The 23188-nt window shown below is 36.1% G+C and overlaps 2 protein-coding genes across 3 annotated transcripts; one reads left to right on the top strand and one right to left on the bottom strand.

Moving 5' to 3' along the window:
• Positions 1–7858: 7858 nt before the first annotated feature.
• LOC106090203 (trafficking protein particle complex subunit 8) lies at positions 7859–13148 on the top strand. The gene is made up of 14 exons (XM_013256319.2): positions 7859–8093; positions 8149–8307; positions 8370–8989; positions 9046–9246; positions 9300–9403; positions 9459–9707; positions 9779–10241; positions 10597–10740; positions 10810–10960; positions 11016–11162; positions 11219–11677; positions 11734–12171; positions 12237–12275; positions 12342–13148. The coding sequence occupies exons 1-14, from the start codon at positions 7928–7930 to the stop codon at positions 12980–12982; spliced, it is 3981 nt and encodes a 1326-aa protein (XP_013111773.2). The 5' UTR covers positions 7859–7927; the 3' UTR covers positions 12983–13148.
• An 8217-nt stretch (positions 13149–21365) lies between these two features.
• LOC106090198 (uncharacterized) lies at positions 21366–22598 on the bottom strand. 2 transcript variants are annotated; one of them, XM_013256314.2, is made up of 3 exons: positions 21854–22598; positions 21711–21778; positions 21366–21647 (listed from the first exon to the last, which is right to left on the bottom strand). In XM_013256314.2, the coding sequence occupies exons 1-2, from the start codon at positions 22500–22502 to the stop codon at positions 21717–21719; spliced, it is 711 nt and encodes a 236-aa protein (XP_013111768.1). In that variant the 5' UTR covers positions 22503–22598; the 3' UTR covers positions 21366–21647; positions 21711–21716. The 2 variants fall into 2 exon arrangements, with proteins under 2 accessions (XP_013111768.1, XP_013111767.1); XM_013256313.2 differs by having other exon boundaries at positions 21366–21778.
• Between the last annotated feature and the right edge of the window lie 590 nt (positions 22599–23188).

The following is a 23188-nucleotide window of genomic DNA, read 5'->3' as shown; positions in this document are numbered from 1 at the left end:
TTTCTGGCAGTTTCGGCACAGATGCTTTTGAAGTTATAATGCCCGTTTCTTTGTAATTATTAATTATGCGCTGGACAGAAGAATACGTTCTTCCAACTGTTCCACCAATATTTCTAAAGCTTTGTCCTTCTTTCCACAATTTAATAATTATTTTTCTTTTAGATATGCATATTTCCTTTCCTTTAGTTTCCATGTTTCCAAATTTATTAATTAAAAAAAAACACGTGTAACTATCACTTGTTATGACAATGAACTGAAACTGATCAAAAATAAGAACAAGCATCATAAAAAGTAACGGTACTTTCGAAGTAAACAAAGTGAACGCAGACTTTTTGGTTGTCATAATTTCTTCTTATGAGACAAAAGTACCGTTAGAACAAAAAAAAAGCAAAAGCAAACTTGTATTTTTGTTTTTGTATTCTAATTTAAGAAATATAAAGAAACAATATATACAACAAAACTGAACTTTATTTATTTTTTTATGTTGTTTTTTAAATCATTAAAAAAAAATTGTCACATGTACGCAGACTTTATGGACTATGTGTATATATATAGAGCTAAATGGAGAGCGCTTGTTGACGCCCTATGTTGACACTGAACAGTTTCCTATTGGTCATATTTTATTGTAATATATTTAATATACTATGCGTATATATACTATGAGTATATTAAATATATTACAATAAAATATGACCAATAGTAAACTGTTCAGTGTCAACATAGGGCGTCAACAAGCTCTCTCCATTTAGCTCTATTGTTGACCTTAGCTTGATTCCATGACGAAAGAATTAAATATGGTCTCACTTGTACAAAAATCACAAATCATATGACCCAAAGAAATTTGTGTGCCTGTGTGTATACGTGTGCGTACATGAGCAGACAATATGCGAGAAAGAAGATAACAACAAAGAGAATGCAAACAAAAATTTGTCAACTTAATACCGTCAAACGCCTGTATGCGTGAGACCACCTTTTTAAATTCGCCTTGGCTTGATTCCAACTCTGTTTTCGTGCAGCAGATCCATGTGTTTTTCGGGCGTCCCCTCCTTTGCTGCCCTTGGGGGTTCCAGTCAAGGACATTTCTCGCTATAACATCGCGCGGTCGACGTGGGATATGACCCAACCAAGTCCATTTTCTCTTCCGGATTTCTACATCGACGGAGGAAGTGCTGGTTGTTATTTGCAATTCCGGCTGTTAACAGCTGTTTATGTGAGACCACCTATTTAAATTCGCCTTGGCTTGATTTCAACTCTGTTTTCGTGCAGCAGATCAATGTGTTTTTCGGGCGTCCCCTCCTTTGCTGTCCTTGGGGGTTCCAGTCTAGGACTTTTCTCGCCATATCATCGCGTGGTCGACGTAGAATATGACCCAACCATGTCCATTTTCTCTTCTGGATTTCTACATCCACGGACGAAGTGCTTGTTCTCATTTGCAATTCCTCATTTGAAATACGATTTGGCCATTTTTATAAAAACTTGGATTTTGCGGGTAGTTGCTTCTGTCAAGGTCCAAGTTGAACAACAATATAATAAAATAGATTCCATAGATTGAAGATTTTGACATTTGTATTGGGTTGCCTAAAAAGTAATTGCGGACTTTTTGAAAGAAAGTAGATGCATTTTTAATAAAACTTAGAATGAACTTTAATCAAATATATAATTGCCATTTTGTTCGATAACCTTTTGCCATCTTCCTGGCAAATTTAGTATTCCACGCTCATAGAACTTCTGGCCATTATCTGCAAAAAACTGAACCAAGTGCGATTTTATAGCCTCATCATTGCCGAAAGTTTTACCATTTAAGGAGTTCTGCAAAGATCGAAATAAATGGTAGTCTGATGGTGCAAGGTCAGGGCTATATGGTGGATGTATCAAAAGTTCCCAGCCAAGCTCACTCAGTTTTTGGCGAGTGACCAAAGATGTGTGCGGTCTAGCGTTGTCCTGGTGGAATATGACACCTTTACGATTGACCAATTCTGGCCGCTTCTCCTTGATCGCTATATTCAATTTGTCCAATTGTTGACAGTAAATATCCGAAATAATCGTTTGGTTCCTTGGAAGCAGCTCAAAATATACCACACCCTTCCAATCCCATATCAGCCTTTTTGGGCAACCCAATACATTAACGTTGACAACACCGACACACATCCGAAAAAATCAAATATCAACAAAACAAACAAAATAAGTCATTTTAATATTAAATAAATGTTTCTCGGAGTGCATAAATGTGATAATATTAAATTCCTAAGCAATTTTGTCTTTCCAGAAAGTTTAATCATTGAATAAATATCAGGATTCACTAATAGAAGGTTAGGTCACATGCAAAAACACAAAGTGGATAGGCCCCATAAACATCATTAAGGATGTCAAATCTGACGATTGAAAATGTCATCATATAGGAGAAAACGTAAACAAAGAATGAATGTAAAAAGAGAACAAGTTGACATCCTCAATGCCAAGTACTGCCAAATATTAAAAAAAAAGTATATCGGCTGATCGCTTGGCTTAACCTTATTCAGTGAATCCTGAATAAATATGTTGCATTCTTCCTCTTTTAGATTTGTCATTCAAATTTATTTATTTCATTTCAAGCAATGCGAAGCCATCAGGCCTATAAATAATCACACTATTCATAAGACGTACTTTTTCTAACATAAGTTAAAAAACTACTCAATTAAAAATAAAAAAACTTAAAAACTTAGAAAATGGAAAAAAATTTTAACCTATTTAACACTTACTGAATCTAGATAAAACTAAATAACAAATAAAAAACAAATTACTAAAAATTATAAACAGTAACTGATTAAAAAAATCATACTCAAAAAAGATCAACGTAATAAATTAAAAAAAAATGATAAAAGCATAATAAAAAAAGTAATACTTAAACCAAAATATACAAAAAATCGCAGTAATACTCTTGACTTTAAAAACAAATTATCAAGAATTATAAACAAAACCCCTTGAAAAAAAAAATTAAAAAAGATCACTTAACAATAAAAAAGAATTAAACAAAATGGAAAAAAATAAGTAATACTAAAATCAAAAAATAAATAAATTAACAATAATACGCACAATAAAAAAAAAAACAATCCGTAAGACTATATAACATTGTTAAAGTTGTTGACAATTTAACACAAAAATTAGAAGCGCTGAAAGTGTAGACGAAGACGATTTGATAAAGATCTTGTTGAAAAACTGAAATTTTTTATATCCGTAGGCAACGAGTTGTACAAACGTGTAAAAAGTACAAAAAAGTACTACTCAAAAAATTATGTATTCTCGGAAGAACCAACTGATTAGATCTGGTAGAATGACAAACATTAAATTCATTAACAACAAAAATAGGAGACCGACATTTCAATAACTTAAAAAGAAACAAAAGCAAACGATAATTAACATACGACGGGAAATCACAACCGAGAAAACGTCACACATAGGGCGTTATATGAAATCGACGACCTACACCGTAAACAAAACTAATCATATTGTTAAAAGCGACCTGAAGTCGATGCATGCTCCCTTGCGATGCACTGGAGTACACCTCCAGACAATACAAAATGGCCGGCAAAACTAATGCATGCGCCAAACGCTCACTCACAAAGAGCGGAAGAGAAGAAGTTAACAAAATAGAATTTACAAGATGTAACAGATGACAAGACACAAGAGGATAGACTTTCTTAAGAAATTTTAATGAGAAACCTTCTACACCTGCTGCACTGGACTTAATGGCAGAAAATGCCTTACCCAACTCCCACAACTCCACACGTTGAAAAGCAAAACCACTATAGTCATACTTCCCGAGAGAACTATTTTGGGATTCCAATTGGTTTCTTTTAAAGGTCGTATTCAAATCCTCCACATTCAAATCACAATCATACGACTTGCAACTGCCAAGTCCATAGAATTTTAACAACGCCCATAACTGTTTTGTGCTTTTTTTGCCCTCAAAGTGCAGTATATTCGCTTCCCTTCTAACATTTCTTATAACAGATTTGGATTTATTCCTGGCTCTACAAAAAATTCGCCACTTAACATTGGATCTATTCTGCAAGAAAGATTTAAAAGCCAAATCTCGAAGCGATAGATGATATTCATATTCAAAGAACTGCAAAACATTAAGGACTGAAACGATAAGGGACACGAAAATAAACGCATGATCCGATATACTGGGACAAACGACATGGTTAGAAACTCAGACACAACTACGATCACTTACAAGAACAAAGTTGAGTAAGGAAGTAGAATTATGTACAGCACTAAAATGAGTTGGTAGAGAGTTGCGGACAATTGAAACATTAAGCCTCCTACAACTTTCACGCACATTATAAGAAGACGACAAATCAAAAAGATTATTATTGAAATCTCCCAAAATTATGACGTCGGAGTATCTCACCAAAACATCAGCAACTTCACTTTCAAATGTCCGAAAATTTCCCGCGGAAGATATATTGTACAACACCAACAAGAACATTTCTAGAAACAAGTAAAAGTTCTACTAACAAACATTCAACGATCTCATATTGACTACCACTATTAACAACTTTGTATTTAATAGACTTAGAGACAAACAAAGCAACACCCCCACCTCTCACACACGGACGATCATTTCTGCAACAAGAATATCCCGAAATTTCAAATCGAGAGAGGTTAAAACTGCGGCAATTAAAATGCCCTACATTTAAATTATCACTAAAAGCACACAATGAGGAGCGAAAAAACTAATTATCGCACGTAATACAACCAAAGTTGTAAGTATTCATAACTAATAAAGCTATAAAGGCTCAATGAAAAATTAATTGCTAATACAAAAAAAAAAAAAAAAATACAAAATAATAGAAAGAAAGGACTAGTACGCACGGGATCCATTGGTAACGGTGCTAGCCACATTTCCATTAGCGTTGCTTGACTCAGCACTTCCAAATAATTGATCACATTCAGTCGCACTCACTGTTTTAACGAACTTTGGATACCCACCACCTCGGGTATATATGTAAACCACCTTTCATCAAAATCTGGTGAAAATTGCATACCTTATGTCCCATAGCAGTTATATCGAAATATGTTCCGACTTGGACCAAATAATAATAAGTAAAGTAGCTATATCTAAAAATAAACCGATCGGAACCATATACGACACGGATGTCGAAAAGCCTAACATAAGTCACTGTGTCAAATTTCAGTGAAATCGGATTATAAATGCCCTTTTTATGGGACCGAGACTTTAAACCGAAATATCGGTCTACATGGGAGCTACATCCAAATCTGGACCGATTTGGGCCTAGTTGCAGAAAAATGTCGAAGAGCCTAACACAAAGCACTGTCTCAAAATTTCGGCGAAATCGGACAATAAATGCGCCTTTTATGGGCCCAAAACCATAAATCGAGATATCGGTCCATGAATAAGGACATCGAATTGCCTAAGTAAACTCACTGTCTCAAATTTCAGCGACATCGAACAATAAATGCGGCTTTTATGGTCCCAAAACCTAAAACCGAGAGATCGGTTTATAGACAGCTATATCCAAATCTGGACCAATCTGTGCAATATTGCAGAAGAATGTCATGAGGCTTAACATAACTCACTGTCCCAAATTTCGGCGACATCGGACAATAAATGCGGCTTTTATGTGCCCAAAACCTTAAATAGAGAGATGGGTCTATATGGCAGCTATATTCAAATCTGAACCAAGGACGGCGAAGAGCCTAACTTAACTCACTGTCCCAAATTTCGGAGACATCGGACAATAAATGCGCCTTTTATGGCCCCAAAACCTAAAACCGAGAGATCGGTCTATATGGCAGCTATATCCAAATCTGGACCGATCAGGGCCAAATTGAAAAGGGATGTCGAAGGGCCTAACACAACTCACTATCCCGAATTTCAGCAAAATCGGATAATAAATGTGGCTTTCATGGGCCTAAGACCCTAAATCGAAGGATCGGTCTATATGGCAGCTATAACCAAATCTGGACCGATCTGGGCCAAATTAACGAAGGGTGTCGAAGGGCCTAAAATAACACACTGTCCCGAACTTTGGCAAAATCGGATAATAAATGTGGCTTTCATGGGCCTAAGACCCTAAATCGGAGGATCGGTCTATATGACAGCTATATCCAAATCTGGACCGATCTGGGCCAAATCAAAGAAGGATGTCGAAGGGCCTAACACAACTCACTGTCCCATATTTCAGAAAAATCGGATAATAAATGTGGCTTTCATGGGCCTAAGACCCTAAATCGGAGGATCGGTCTATATGACAGCTGTATCCAAATCTGGATCGATCTGGTCCAAATTGACGAAGGATTTCGAAGGGTTTAACACAACTCACTATCCCAAATGTTGGCAAAATCGGATAATAATGTGGCTTTTATGGGCCTAAGACCCTAAATCGGCAGATCGGTCTATATGGGGGCTATATCAAGATATAGTCCGATATAGCCCATCTTCGAACTTAACCTGCTTATGGACAAAAAAAAATCTGTGCAAAGTTTCAGCACAATGTCTCTATTTTTAAAGACTGTAGCGTGATTTCAACAGACAGGCGGACGAACATGTCTAGATCGTCTTAGATTTTTACGCTGATCAAGAATATATATACTTTATCCGACCCTATAAGTAATGGATATTTCGATGTGTAGCAAATGGAATGACAAAATGAATATACCCCCATCCTTCGTTGGTGGGTATAAAAAGGGGAAGATGATGGCAAACAACATATATAAATTTAAGTGTGGTCCACACACTCACATTTGTATATAAACATGTACGTAAGCAGCTGATAAATTGGCGGGTGCCATAAGTATATTTATATGTAAATGGCAACATTTTGGCTAAAGAAACCCAAAAAAATCAAATGTGGTAACCTTGTCAAACCACCGAAAGAACGATAAGGGAAATTTTCCCCCCAAAAAAACGTAGTACCAGCCTTAATGAGGGAATGTCCTACTGAATGCAATCAGCAAGTTTTTTTTGCTTCAAAATCTATTATCCATAAAAAGTAATCACGAAAAATGTTGCGAAAATCAAACATAGTACGAGCCATTAGCTAATGAGGACAGCATTTTTCTCCATACAAATTAGGCGAGATAACCCGCTTAGTGGGCAAATAAAACACTCCTTGAAATGCATTGGATAGTATTTAAAGTGTGTTGGTATAGCCAAAAAATTTTGCAAATTTGCACAAATTGTTACTGGAAGTCGTTCGCGTACTTTATAAAGCACTTTCAAAAATGCAACTCTACAAACAAATATCAAAAACTCAACTCGCAATAGTTAAGCAATTTTTAACTTTAACGAATGCTTTAACACTGATTCATGAGTTGAGGCACAGAATGGCGTTCGCTTTCAAGCATCAAAGCAAGGCGGATTTAACAAGGTGGTCTCACGCGAACAGTTGTTCACAGCCGGCCAGGTTTGACAGTATTAAGATGTAAGATTTTTGTTTGCATTCTCTTTGTTGTCATCTTCTTTCTCGCATATTCTCTGCTCATGTACGTACACGTATACACACACGCACACACATATCTTTGTGTGTGTTGGCAAACCCTCGATCAGCTTAATGGCAAAATGGCGGATTGCACCATATGATTTATGGTTGTTGTACAAATGGAACCACTTTAATTGTTTCGCCATGGAGACCACCATTAATTGTTTCACTTTGCTTTTGTGTGATTTGTATTTAGTGTTGCATTTTTGCAACGTAACGCACAAAAACAAACCTCAATACGCTCATTCCGTTGCGTTTTTTACTGTCCTGCAAATTTCAACTGGAAAAGTACGCGAACAGACCTATATGTTGTAAAAAAATTCGATAGCTAGATTTTGTTTGATTATTCGATTTTTTATTCACACAAAAATCAAAAATCGACTTTTAGAAACACTGATTCTGATTGGATTGATTGTTTGTTCAATTATTATTGTTAAATTATGATCCACCTAACCGGACAGAACTATAATTCTCGTGATATTGTGCAAAATATCTTTTCCCCATTAATAGGCGTTTTGTGTAGTCCCTACGCGGATGAAGTGTGCCACCGTAATAATTTGTCCTTCCCAGAATTGTTGCAGCCTTTTGCAAAACTTCAAAATGATGGTAATAAAATTTTTATAAATTGTTAATCCTATAAGCAAATTTATTTTTACTCTAGCGCATTTTCGTGATATATCTGGGACCAGCGTCTCTATAAGAGGATTACGTCTAAATTTTTGTGATGTAGATTGGAGGCCCCCACAGACTGTTTTAGCCAGGAAAATGTTAAATGAGTCTACAACAGTGTATAATGAAAAAACTAAAATAATACATTTGGGTAAGCAAATCCTGCCACGATAATTGGATTACACTTATTTTAGGAACTACCTATAATTATAGCTGATATTTCCCTGGAGTTGCCTTCCTCAGAGCCATGGTTTGAGAATTGGCGTGAAACGTTTTTGACGGTTCAGTATACCGCGGACCATGAGTTTACTCGCAATCTTCTTAGTTGTCTTATTGTTTTGTCCAGTGGAGATCCAAATATTGTGGAAACAGCGCACAAATTGTCTCAACGAGTTCATCAAATGCAAAGTGTCACTCCTCAAAAACTACCAAAATGGTTTCATTCATCTGATGTACTCAACAGTTATGTGGTCTTGCATGAGGGTACCCAAGGTGATCTTTCCAAAGCTCAGCAAGGCTATGAAATGTTAAAATCAACATTTGGAGATACCAAGTGTTTTCTAATACAAATTAATTCATTGGATGCAAATGTAACTACAACCGAGGTGCCCGACTATTGGACATCATTTCTGAAAAGGCAGCCGAAAACTGGCGAAGGCCAAAGTGGGGGCAGTATTGGTGACAAAACTCCTCAAGACGGCGTCTCAGCCGTTGCCATGCCATCAATGCAAATGTCTTTGTTGAGTGATGCAATGGCTAATAATGAAGCCAGTGATCTTGCAAGCATTTTGCATCCATTGAGCCCTGTACAGGAGAATGCAACAGAGGCCATTGTAAGTACAATAAATGGCTTGGCAAAAATTAAAGCAATTTATTATTTGTTTTCCAGAATTCCAAATTTTCTGTAAGCAGTGAAAGTATTGCTTCACAAACCATTAATCCAAATGTATGGATAGGCGATTTTGATGCTCCCCATGGCCAATGTTTAAATGCCATGGACGTTGAAAACTTGAGGCATTTCGTACAAGATTATGCCGTACGTGCTTTAATACCCTATGTTGAGCATTTAGTGGGAATTCTAAATGAGGCTGTGAGTAGAGAAAACAATTTTGAGACTTCCGAAATTGAATTATATGCTTGCAGGTTACCAACAAAAAGGGCGTAAGCAAGTCTTTGTTAAGCGCTACAAAGCGTTGGTTTGTCACCAGTAAACCTGGGGCTGCTGCCAGTAATCAAAATGCAGTCATGTAAGACAGTATATGTTTATCTAATTGCATTTAATGGTAAATTGACATTTTGCAGCTACACCCATGAATCTGCAGAGCTTCAAACTCGTAAACTGGGTGATCTATACTTTATGTTTGGGCATTACAACATGGCTTTTCAAGCTTATCACCAGGCTAAAAGAGATTTTAATGCAGATTCCGCATGGCAATATTATGCAGGTGCATTAGAAATGGCAGCGATATCCGCATTTATGTTGGGTACAGCGAGTCGCAAAACTTATGACTACATGGAAGATGCCATTAATTGTTATCTTAACACCTGCAAGTATGTTGTGTGCGATGTGTGTGTGTGGTGTTCAGTTTATCTTTATGAAAGCGTTTTCAATTTCTTTGCAGATTACAACAATTTGCAACACGTGCCACGTTACTTAGTGTTGAATGTCTGAAGACAGGTAGATTGTATGGTGAAGCTGCTAAGCAATTAATCCGCATGAGCAGTGAAGAATCGGATTTGCGTTCAGCTTTGTTTTTGGAACAAGCTGCATATTGCTTTTTGGCTTGCTCCCCAGCCATGTATCGCAATTACGCATTCCAAATAATACTTTCGGGCAATCGGTATTCAAGAGCCGGGCAAAGAAAGCATGCATATCGCTGTTATGCCCAAGCATATCAGGTGTTCCAGCAAAAAGGTTGGAGCTTAGCTGAGGATCATATTCAGTATACAATGGCCAAACAGGCCTATATGTTGAAAAAGCTAGAAGAGGCCAGTCGTTCATATGCTCATTTGTTGCGGCCGGGTAGTTTGCAAAATGGCCAGCAACAATTAAGCTTTTTGAAAGAGTTTATACAAACTCAAAACGTACGTATGGATATTTAATTTTAACTTTAATTTAATTTGGTTTGTCACCAGTAAACCTGGGGCTGCTACCAGTAATCAAAATGCAGTCATGTAATTTATTAGTCAATTCGTTAGACCATATACTAATAAAACACTTAAAAAATTAACAATTCATAAAATAATTAACTCGAAAATAGTTAATCTCACAAACTTAACTGATATTACCAATAATAATTTATAGTACATATAATAAAAGTTAACATTAAAATTTTTCTTATAAAAAAAATCAGGAATTAAACACTACTCAAAATTGATATTGACTGTATATTGTTTAAAGTTTTAAATCTTTACATTATTTTAATTTTTCGTTCCAAAGGAATTTATTAAACGTCATCCAGAAATGGGTTTGATGCCCCATGCCTTGCCCCAAGTGATACAAGACTCTATAAAGGTATTGACCTTATCGCCTCCAGCAGTGGTCACAGCCCAATATATACCGGCTACCAATATGGACATTAATGTAAGTAATTGAAGAAAATATTCAAATGATAATAATTGGAAAATTTCGTCAACATTTTATATTACTTAGACCGACCTGAGTGATGAAACAATTTGGCATAAACTCGAAGAAATGCTTGTGACCACTGCCTCGGCCAATAAGCCACAGGTATTCAAACCATCACGTAGTCTATTTACCAAAGAAAATCCCACTGTTGATAATCCCGTGGCTATACAAGGAGGTACAAAATAAAATCCCCATGCCAAATTGCCCATCTATATTTTTCGTTTCTGTAGAACCAATCGAATTGTCAGTGACCATATGCAATACAATCCGATGTGGCATCCTATTAAGTAATGTTGAACTTTTGTGGCGCTTAAAATTGGAAAACGACGAGGAACTAACTAACATGTGTTTGTTTGAGAACGGTGGCGAAAACCCTAGTGAGTAGTTAAGCAAATAAATTTGGGCAATTACCATTAATTGTTTTCTGTTTCAGACAATGCTGCCATTAAAGCTGCTGTAAAATGTGGCCAGCCCCAATCAGTACAGCTGGAAGAAAAGGCCTCACAGACTTTATATTTTAAATTGACTCCAAAACTTACTGGCCGTTTTACTGTTGTTGGCATGGTGGCTAATGTGGCATCAGTGGCGGAGCCCCAAGCAACACTTCTAGGGTCTTTACAATTTGAGACACAAGTTCTGCGACAAACGGGCAATAAGGCACCTTTGTTTGATCAGAAACTTAATATACGCGTAATTCCCACTTTGCCCTCTTTGAATGTTAGTTTTTCTGCCATACCCTCCGATCTGATAGCGGGAGAAATTGTGCCAGTCACTATATCCTTTAGAAATGACAGCATAAAGCCCATAGACGAAATATTGTTGGGTTGTGACAGTCCTCGATGGTTGACACTGCAGGATAAAGATACCACTATACCTCTGTCTCTCTTGAGTTGTAAGTAGATTTCTGAGAATATTAAATGGGAATTATAAATGTACGATTTTCAATAGCAATTAAGGATTTATCCAATGAAAAGCTGGTTAAGGATAAAGAAATTCGACAACAGCATGTTTCTCGCCTATTCAAATCGAAAACGGATGGTGCCTTGAAGGCTCAAGAAGGCAGTGTAATAACTGCATGGCTACAGGCTCCCTACGAGAAGGGTGAATTTACTTTACGCCTACTTTTCTATTATGGATTTTCCCCGGATGGAAAAAGTGGCAATTTGAAATATCGCCTAGTACGCCACAATTGGAAATTCAACATTCACGAGTGTCTGCAAACCGAAGCGACCTGTGTCCTAAGTAATGCGACAACAGGAGAATTGGGCATGAATATTGATATACGTAATGAGAATAAAATTCATCATGCTGTAATGTCAGAGCTATATGTTAACTCATTTGCTTTGTATTGTGAACAATTCCAAATAAACAAGGATAAGCTATATTGTAAGTGCTGTCAGCAATAGCAATTAAGGGAAGAATATTTAGTATACAACATTCTTTGCTTTTAGGGATAAATCAAATGGAAATTTCTACGGGACTTCAAGGAGGTTAGTATAAAGATGGTGTTCTAAATTTGCTATGTGTAATCCTTATTGTTAACACTTTGCCTTTAGATAATTGTCTAAAACCTTCGAAAAATGCCAGTTTTCAATGCCGTCTCACTGAAAGGACATCTGCCGCAGACAAACCTTTACCCCAGGAGCTGCTTAAGTCTCGACTTTCATATATGAACATATATACGAAGAAACCAGCCAACAACACAGAACCAAATATTCCAAAAATGTCGGAAATGTATAGTTTTCTAACAAAACATGAAACAGTATTTTTTAACCCCAGCATAACGACGGAGGAATTTAATAATATTGTGGCTTCATATAAACCGCATACCACAATAGCCATCTGCTGGTCGGCGGCTATAGTACAAAATTCACAACAACGTCAGGCCTATGGTCAACATTTTATACAGCTTAAAAACATTTACGAGAAGAAAGCATGTCCTTACCAAACCGATGAAATTAAACAATTTAGGCATGATCTGGATAAAGAGCACGAGAAACAATTCAACATTCAACAATTTTGTAGCAAGCCCCCACAAGACATTTATGAACTGCTGGATGCAGAAAGTGGTAAAAATACAGAACGGTATATGCCTTTCGGAGATGATGATGATGATTTTTGGGAACCAAACGAAATGTATGTGGGTCAACGGTGCTTTTTGGAAGATGAGAGTTTTCTAGTTGCAAGCAAAGCTTAAAACAATATAATGTTTGACATACATATATGAAGCTTATATATTCCATTCTTAAAGAATATTATGTTACGTATGTAGGATTGTTATCAAAATAAACAAATATCAACTATTTAGCCAAGGAACGCAATCACCCAAGCGTTTCAAGCAATAGAAAAACAAAACAGAATAATTTGTATATTCTCTATGTAAATTGAAGGAAAACTTAAGGATTCAATCACGAAAATGATATCAGTCACAGTTTTTGAAAAAGATGATTGAAAAAAATTTTTAATAAAACAATTCCATTTTCAATTAATGAATGTTTGAAATCTTCAATTAATTTATTAATTGGATCAATTAAAAATTAAATATGCAAATGTAATATAAAAATTTTTGCCGAAAGCGCTCTGTGTAAGGCGCACCATCGATTTCGATGCAGTATGATTTTTCCAAAAATGTAGCGGAAATTATTGTTCCCTGAATTATAAAAGAAAGAGCAGCAAGGCGGATTTAGGTCTAGCTACCGACATATACTAACAGTTATTAATTTTTTTTTATTACAGTAACTTTATGTATTACATCATACATTGGGGAAAAACATTTATGTAGAATATGTTGCAATTAAATTAACGGCACTAATATGCATCTTTTGATCATTAATAAGACTAAAATTGCGTCTAGATATTTAAAAATTTTGTCTTTCGGCTGTTTTTAGGAGAGTTTCATCTTATAAAGGCTGATTTTTTAGCTATTATCTTTTTGGTAATTTGGAGTGAAGATCCACCAAAAACATTGCGAGAGCTACCAATGCATACAGAAAAAGTCACAGTTTGGTGCGGTTTATGGGCTGGTGGTATCATTGGACCGTACTTCTTCAAAGATGATGCTAATCTTAATGTAACTGTGAATGGTGAGCTACCGTGAGATGATATCCAACTTTTTTTTTACCCAAAATGCAAGAGCTTGACTTGAATGACATGTGGTTTCAACAAGACGGTGCCATATGCCACACACCACGCGTACCAATGGACTTATAGTTCGGTGAACATTTTATTTCACGTTCGAGACCGGCCTAGATCATGCGATTTAACGCCTTTAGGCTATTTTTGTGGGACTATGTTAATGGTCATGTCTATACAGACAAGCCCGCTTCAATCGTCGTATTGGGAGACAATATTGAAGCATTAATTCGTGAGATACCGGCCGAAATGTTGGAAAGAGTATGCCATAATTTGATGGACCATTTGAAGCGAAGTCATGGTCAACATTTGCATAAAATAATCTTAAAAAATTAAATTATAGGGACCGTATTTTCGATTCAAATAAAGATTTTATGAATTTCCTCCGAATTTTATGTATTTTTTTTAACTTTCCTATAGCTTAAAAAAAACCCTTTATTATAGAAAGTATTTATCAAAAGTTTGAGCAGCTAGACTGTTTCAAAAACAGACAGTCATAACAGTCCTGTTGGGTCCAAGACGTTTCCGATTCAATTAAAAAATGAAGGAAAGAACTTACTGCCTAGACTTCTTACATTTTTTTCTGTGTCACTCGATTCGTTTGCCAATTCAATGAAAACTGCTGTTTTCCCTTATAAATTCAGTCGTTTTTCAATGAATTGGTTAATGAATCCAGTGACAAAAAGTAAAAGTTAGTGGATTGTTTAATTGAAAAAAATAAAAATTTTCAATCACATTTTATATACAAAATTTTTTTTCAGATTCAATAAAAAAAATATTTGAATCAATTAATTTTTTAATTGAAAATTTCAAAAACTTCAAACACGATCTTAATTGAAAAAAAGGTTAGATTCAATCAAAAAAATGATTTAATCAATTAATTTTTTAATTGAAAATGAGAAAAATTTTAATCACGATCGTAATTGAAAAAAGTTCAAATTCACCTAAAAGAATGATTTAATCAAATTTTATATTGAAAGTTGTCTAAATATCAATCACGATCGTAATTGAAAAATAATCCGGTTTCAATTACAAAAAGATTGATTCAATTAATTTGTTTAATTAAACCCATTTTTATTTTCAATTGAAAAAATGTTCCCTATATTTTTTCTGTGCACAGAAAAAACTCAGTTTCAATCACGAAATTAATTAATCCAATTAGTTTTTTAATTGAAACAGCTTCAACCACGGAAATGGTAACATCAGTTTTTGAAAAGGGTGATTGAAAAAGTTTTCAAAAAATTAATGCAAATTTTTGAAATTTAATTAATCCAATTAAAAAATGAATTTTTTAAAATATTTAATTAATTTTTTAATTGATCCAATTACAAAAATTTTCGAAATATCAAAATAAATTTTTAATTGGATTAATTTAATTAAAAATATTCAAATATGTGACCACGGAAGTCGCCGGCTCGTTTCCGTCCACACTCAGAGATGTCCCATTTGTGTAAAATTAGTGTTGTCCCAATTTGAATTGAAGTTTTAATGAATTTTGAATTGAATTAATTGATTTTAATTTTATTACAAACTTTATTAATCAATGAATTACAATCGCAAATCATTTCGCTCAGTGTACTTGTTTAATGTCAATAGTTAATTAATTTTCGCAGTGTAGGTTATTATTTCAAAGAGGAATTATTTTCACGTTGTATGTTTTTGACTTCAACTCAATTATTTTTCACAGTGTACTTTGTCATTTCAACTACTTCTATTTTTCACTGCGCCATCATTTCACCGTTGTGTCTTTGCGAAACTGTGTACTTTCGTGGTTACTGCATCGTAAAAGCTACGTTAACCTTTGCCGCTTGTCCCCGTTAACAGTATATTTTCGTGGTCACTTCACCGGAATAGCTTTGTAAGATCCGCGCCGTTTTAACCCCGTCAATAGTGTACTTTCGAGGTCACTGCACCGTATATCCGCCTTTGTGCCTTCGAAAAACAGTGTACTTTCGTGGTCACTGTACCGTAAAAGCTACGTAGAACCTAAATCTCGCCGATGTGCCATCGTCAACAGCATACTTTCGAGCTCGCTGCACCGTACTATCGCCGATTTACCTTCGAAAACCAGTGTACTTCCGTGGTCACTGCACCGTAACAACCCGAGACATATCCCGTGCGTTCGCACTGTGACTGTTTTTTTTTATCAAATATGTTTAAAAACAATTGCCGCTGTATTAATACACAAAAAATAAATTGTAGTAGCTGTAAAGCAGAAATAAAGAAAGATGATGGTGACATACAATGTGATAAATGCTCAAAATTATTCCATGTGCGCTGTACCACTTTCAGTAAAAATAATACGAAGAGCTAATCGACGTTGAGAGCATCTTCTTCTTATATACACAAATCAATTTGTGTTTATTTGTGTGTTCCTTATAGACTCAGAAACGGCTGAACCGATTTTCTTGAAATTTTCACAGATGGTGCATAATGATCCAGTGGTTAAAATAAGGTACTAAATTTTTTGATCCCTCCCCCTCGCCCTAATTTAATCCCTCCCCCTTGCCCTAATTTTCAGAAACGCCAGATCTCGGAGATGGGTGGTGCGATTTAACCGAAATTTTGTGTGCTCTCTTATAGTAACCTACAAACAAAAATTTTGGTATCCAAATTTCGAATGGGGTACCTAGGGGGCCGCCCCATCTCCAAAACCTACCAAATATATATATAGTCCAATCACGACAATATGGAACTGAAATGAAAGATATTTAAGAGTAGAACACGTATTTGATATCCAATTGTAGGACCAAGTGTTGGGGGACCACCCAACCGTCAAAACCCCCCTAAATCGGACATTTACTGACAATGGCAATATGGGACTCAAATAAATGGTATTTGCGAGTAGATTACGAATTTGATTTCCAAATGTGGGACCAAGTTTCTGCGGGTCCACCCCTTCCCCAACACAACCCCAAATGGGGAAAAATTTACGACGATAGCAATATGGTTCTCAAATGAAAGTCTTTGGGAGTAAAGCACGAATCTGATATCAATAATCGGGAAAAGGTGTTTATGAGCCACCCTAACCCCATAAAACCACCCAAATCGTACGTATTTGCTGACCGTTGCAAAATGAGGCTCAAATAAGAGGTATTTTAGAGTAGAACAAGAATCTGATATATATTTTCAGGGCCAGGTCACTGAGTGGCCGCCCCATCCCTCAAAACAGCCCCCAAAACGGTTATGGTTCTCTACTATGGAAATATGGGGCTCAAATGAAAGGTAATTGGGAGTAGACTACGAATGTGATATCAACAACTCGCAAATAGGAAGTATTTGATCACCATGACAATTTGGGTCTTAAAGAGAATGGAGCTCGATATTGATAGTTTTTAGGGCTCATACCCCAAACCAGACATATTTGCAGCAAGGGGTTTAAATAAAAGGTATTTGAGATTAGCAAACGTATTTGATATCCAATTTTGAGGCCACTGGCAATATGAGGTTCAAAAAAATAATATTTGAGAGAAGAGCAAGATGCTGATATATTTCCAGGGCTAAGTGTTTGGGCGACCACCTCACTTCCCAAAACATCTCTAAATCGGACATATTTACCGACCATGTCAATGTGGGGCGCAAGTGAATGGTATTGGGGAGTAGAGCACGAAGTTGGTACCCACTTTCGGAACCAATTTTCTTATCCAAAAGTGGGACCATGTATTTGGGGTACCGCCCCTTCCCTCAAATAGTAAAAATTTAACGACCATGGTAATATGTGGCTTAAATGAAAGGTATTTGAGATTTAAAAACGAATTAAATTAAACAATTTGGGGCCAAGTCCCTGGGGGATGCCTCATCCCATAAACTCCCCTTAAACCAATGGCAAAATAGGGTTTAAAAAACGGTTTTTGAGGGTAGAGCACTATGCTAATATTTTTTCAGGGCTAAGTGTCTGGGGGACCACCTCACCTCACAAAACATCCCTAAATTGGACATACATATCTACCGTTCTTGGCAATTTGGGGCTCAAATGAAAGGTATTTGGGAGTAGAGCACAAAATTCATACCCACTTACGGGACCACGTTTCTGGGGGTCCACACCACCCCCTTAACCCAGCAACCACCACCCTGGGGCACTTCCCACTTTCCACTACCAAAATCCTTATGAGCATATCGGGCTCCAATAAAGACTTTTAAGCTTAAATAAGTCTTTAACGTCCAAACTAAATGACCATAAACCCTCCGAGCGAATTCATAGACGAATAGTGACCATATGAAATTCAGATAAAGGCATTTATATTGTTATACTGTTTCTCAAGCTATATACACATACTAAAAATTAATTGAAAATAAAAATGTTTTACTTCAATTGAAAAATTAAAATTGCCAAATTCAATCGTGATGGTAATTGAAAAAATCCGGATTCAATAAAAAATGATTGATTCAATTAATTTTTCAATTGAAGTAAAACATTTTTATTTTCAATTAAATTTTTAATTGAAGCAATTTTCTTCATATTCTTTCTGTATACAGAGCAATAAGTCTCCTCCCTATCGCATACAAGATACTCTCGAGCGTACTGTGTGAAAGATTAACACATCAAGTCAATGAGATAATTGGACCCTATTAATGCGGCTTTAGACCTGGTAAATCCACCCTAGATATTCACACTGCGTCAAGTCCTGGAAAAGACCTGAGAATGACAAATCAACACCTACCAACTCTTTGTTGACTACAAAGTCGCTTTCGATACCCCTATACGTTCAAAGGCATTTCAAGCCATGTCTGAGTATCCGTATCCATGCAAAATTAATAAGACTCTGCAGGATGACACTTGCTGATATACGTTCCCCAGTAAGAATAGGAGAGAATCTCTCCGAAACATTCAATACCAAACGAGTTTTCATACAAGGAGATGTCTTTAATATCATGCTGGAGAAGATTATACGAGATGAAGATGTGAATAGATATGACACACTACTCACAAGACAACAAATGCTACTCACCTATGACAACATCGATAGGTCGGTGACTGGAAGTAGTAACTGCAGCCTTTGAAAGAATCGAAAGGCAATCAGTAAAAATGGGTCTGGCAGTAAATGGAGAAAAAACGAAATGGATGGTATCAACTCCCAAAACGCACCGTACAACCGATCAGATAAAGAAAATTGGAAACCACACTTTGAGATAGTCAGTAACTTTGTCAACCTCGGCACCGCCGTAAACGAAACGAATGACACCAGTTTTGCAATAAAGGGAAGAATAATACTGGCAAATAGATTCTACTTTGGATTACATAAGCAGTTTAGAAACAATGCCACCTCTCGACAGACGAAATTTTAAGTATACAAGACACTGATACTACCCGTGTTGTTATATGGTTCTGAGGCATGAGCACATGTGAAAGCAGACGAGGCAGTGCTTGGAGTGTTTGAGAGAAAGATTCTTCGTAAAATAAATGGACCAGTTTGTGTTAATGGAGAATAAAGGCGCCGTATGAACCACGTGCTGTATGACGACGATAGCATAGTTACACGAATCAAAATACAACGGCTGCGTTGGCTAGGTCATGTCAGAATGGATGAAGAAGCTCCAGAAAAGAAGTATTTTGAAAACAAACACGCAAACCGGGACGACCAAAAGCCCAATGGAAAGATCAAGTGATGGGAGACACCTCGAAACTTGGTGTCAGAGATTGTAAAACGAGCGCAGAATATCGTTTGGAACGATATTCTACGTTCAGCTAGTGGAACAATGTTCTGTCATAGCCAATTAAAGTAAGAAATATAATCCGTAGATCGGTTTATATGGGAGCTATATCAGGTTATTAACCGATATAGACCATACTTGGCAAAGTTGTTAGAAGTCATAGCAAAATATCCCATACACAATTTTAGCAAAATCTGAAAAGAATTTTAAGATCCCAGGTGGGTTTATATGGCAGCTATAGCAAAAGATGGACCGATATGGCCATTTACAATCCCAAAGGACCTACAGTAATAGGAATTATTTGTGTTTGGTTTCAGATCAATATTTCCATGTTTTACAAACGCGATGACGAAATTAGTACACCCTCACCCTATGGTGCAGGGTATACAGAAGAAAATAACACCTATTTGAAGAAAAAGTTATGAAGTTAATCAAATAAAGTCTTAGGGCTTGGCTAATATTTGAGCAAACAAATAATGACGTTAAATTTTTTGGAAAAAAATTCAAAAATTTTATTTTTTTCGGAATTTTTAGGTTATGAAACGGATAACTTTTTGTATAAATTTTGAATACATGCGATAGTGGTCAAACAAATCCGCTTGAAATTTTGCACATATACTTACTTCCTATTGATGTAGGTCGTTGACGATTGTAAATATAAATATAAAGTGGAACTTCGATTTGAGTCGATTGTTTTGTCCGATGTGGATGAATTTGATTTGTTTTGTCCGATGTAGATGAAATTTTGCACGGATTACGACTTCCAACATTCGTGGTAAGTATGGCCAAAATTGGTATATAACCTAGTATGCACTTTTTTTTGCAGATTTTGCCCATGAATATTCCCCATGGACAAACTTCCCACATACTACGAGTGCTGTTCGATTCAAGTTTTAAGCTCAATAAGTGGTATCCTGCGTCACTTCTTTGGGGAGAAGTTTTATATGGCATAGTGCCCCTAAAATGTCACCAGCATTAGGAGCATTCGAACCCAGGCGTTCAGTGTCAGAGGCGGACATGTTAATCTATGTGGCATCCTCCTATATAACATGATATAGCTGCCATATAAACCTGGAAATTGTTATCCAATTTTGCAGAAATTTTGTACGTGGAGTTTTGCTGCAACTTTTAACAAACGTGCCAAGTACAATTCAAATCGGTCAACTATTTGATATAGCTCCCATATAAACCGATCTTCCGATATGACAGAAATTTGGTACGTAGGCATATGTCCTTGAACTAGGTTAGGTTAATTGGAGGGCACGCACTCGGAGACCTTAGGACCATTGTGTTCACTCTAGATGAAAGAAGAGACAAAGGAGGAGAAAATGAATATACATACACCACAGAATGGAATACAATACAGCAAATAAGGAAAGAAAAAAAGAAAACAACGCATAAGACCAGAAAAAAACTCACCTTCGAAAGTATGATCCAGTCAGCCAATTCAGAACTCTATAGAACTCCAGAATGACCAGAGGGCTACGAGCCTGCAGCAAATCCTGACTCGAAAAGGATTCACCAATTATCCTGTGTCTTCTCTTTGCAATTTCGGGGCAGTTACATAGCAAGTGCTCGACCGTTTCCTCGTCAATCCTTGCCATTGAATTGTTTATTTGTGGATATTTTTAGCGGAATTCATGGAGGTGGGCTCCGAAGAATCGGCCCGACCTGCCTTTGTTAATCTAAATTCCTTTTCCACTGCCTGAACATTGCCGTGTGGTGAAACTTAATCATAAAATTACAACATCGTTTCTAACATTTCTTTCCTAGAGTATAAAACTTGATATGGCCAGTAATTTTCTATTTATTATTATTGAAATCGAATATTTTTGCAATATCTGTGGTTGGTATCGGCATAGGAAAACCAAAAGGTACATACAATAAAATTTTTGGAACTAAATTTAAGGAAATAGTTATTTAAAAATAATTTTGAGTCTTTTATCGAAATATATAAATTATAATTAGAATGCCAGACTTTGTGCTGTCTTTGGTAGTGGTTGTGATTTTAGAGGATTGATTCTTATGTTCCAACTTTTGCAAAAACCCGGTTCATCATAAGTTTATAAATGCAATGACTAGAAGTTTCAAAGTAAAATCGAAGTTAACACACCGAAAAATAGATGAGCTTAGTCATAAACCTTCATTTATGATCGCTTTTTGCTCATGTACACTTTGAATGTAGCATATAGGACACGAGTACAGGCCACTGCAAAGAAAATCGCAAGAGAATCATTCATTTATTTACACAAAAGCATAACCAAAGAGTTAAACTTATATTTACCTATATTAAAAATAGCACTTCCCATAAGAGCTCCCACCACATTAGGTATGGGATATGTTTGCCATTCGCGATCCCAATCCAATGGCGATACAATGGAACCAGCCCAAGCACCCAAAATGCCTCCCAATGCATTGTATTTGAATAGATTCAAAGCGGTTTCCTCCGTTTTAGTTAAGAAGTCAGGCTTTTCACAAAAGCACACTTGCAATGCTCCACCTCCACCCAAAAGGAATACCGTTGGCGAAACCGACAGCAATGTTAAAAGTAGAGAGAGTACAAAAGTTTGCTCATAACTCTGAAGGACAGGAGCACCCAAAATTATACATATAAAACAATAGAGCATGGTGCAAACAAATTGTAATAATAGGCCGTAGGCCAAGTCTTTGGGGGTAAAATATGATGCTTTTCGCTGTTTTTGTTTTTGCGTCAAGGTTGAATCCTCAAGCCGGCCATAGTAGAAACACAGAATAACTTTCAACATTTCGCCGATAAATACAATTGGAATGATCAATGAGTCCCAGAAGCTGCCCAAAACTGTCCAATTTCTTCGGTATTGCATGTAGGTCATACATATTAATATAACGCCCAAACTAATAGATACGTGAAAGAGTTGATGTTTCGTCTTCAGGGCGTCAAAGCGTGCAGCCATATTGAACAATAATTTACTTTTTATTTTATTTTAATTTAAAACAAATCAAATGTTGCTTCGTCTTTTTATAGAACCCAATCTCTTTTATTGAGGGGGTTGGTAGGGTACACTAATAATTATTATTAGTATAATTACTTAGTTGCGTGACGTGTCATAACGGTATGAGCTGAGTTTTTTCATCATGGCACAACTACCAGGTATATCAATTTTTTATGTTTTATTTTAGTACTATATATAACGAATAATCGTTTCCTATATGGCTGGTACTATGTTCGTTTTTCACCGTTGAAAACCCTTTTTTTCACGATTAATTTTGAAACATTACGAAAATAACAATGATAAATGAAAAATTTTATTAAAATGTTGCCATAAGTAATGGAGAATATCCTACTGAATGAAATCAGAAAGATTTTTTTGCTTTAATGTCTTCTATCTAAAAAAAGTAATCGGCGAAAAATGTCGCGAAAAGCGAATATAGTACACAAATTTATTTGGGTGTGTTGGCAAAACGTCGAACAGCTTAATGACAAGATGGCGGACTGATGCATATGATTTGTGGTTGTTGTACAAATGAGACCACCTTTAATTGTTTTTCCATGCAGTTCTTTGTTAATACTTGCAGTGTTTTATTTTAGTCTATTGACTGGTACTATGTTCGTTTTACACCGTTAAAAATCCATGTTTTT

This window comes from Stomoxys calcitrans, chromosome 1, assembly GCF_963082655.1.
Source record: "Stomoxys calcitrans chromosome 1, idStoCalc2.1, whole genome shotgun sequence".
NCBI lineage: Eukaryota > Metazoa > Arthropoda > Insecta > Diptera > Muscidae > Stomoxys > Stomoxys calcitrans.
The sequence above is the reverse complement of the archived record's forward strand: the minus strand, read 5'-3'. Positions and strand labels throughout refer to the sequence as shown.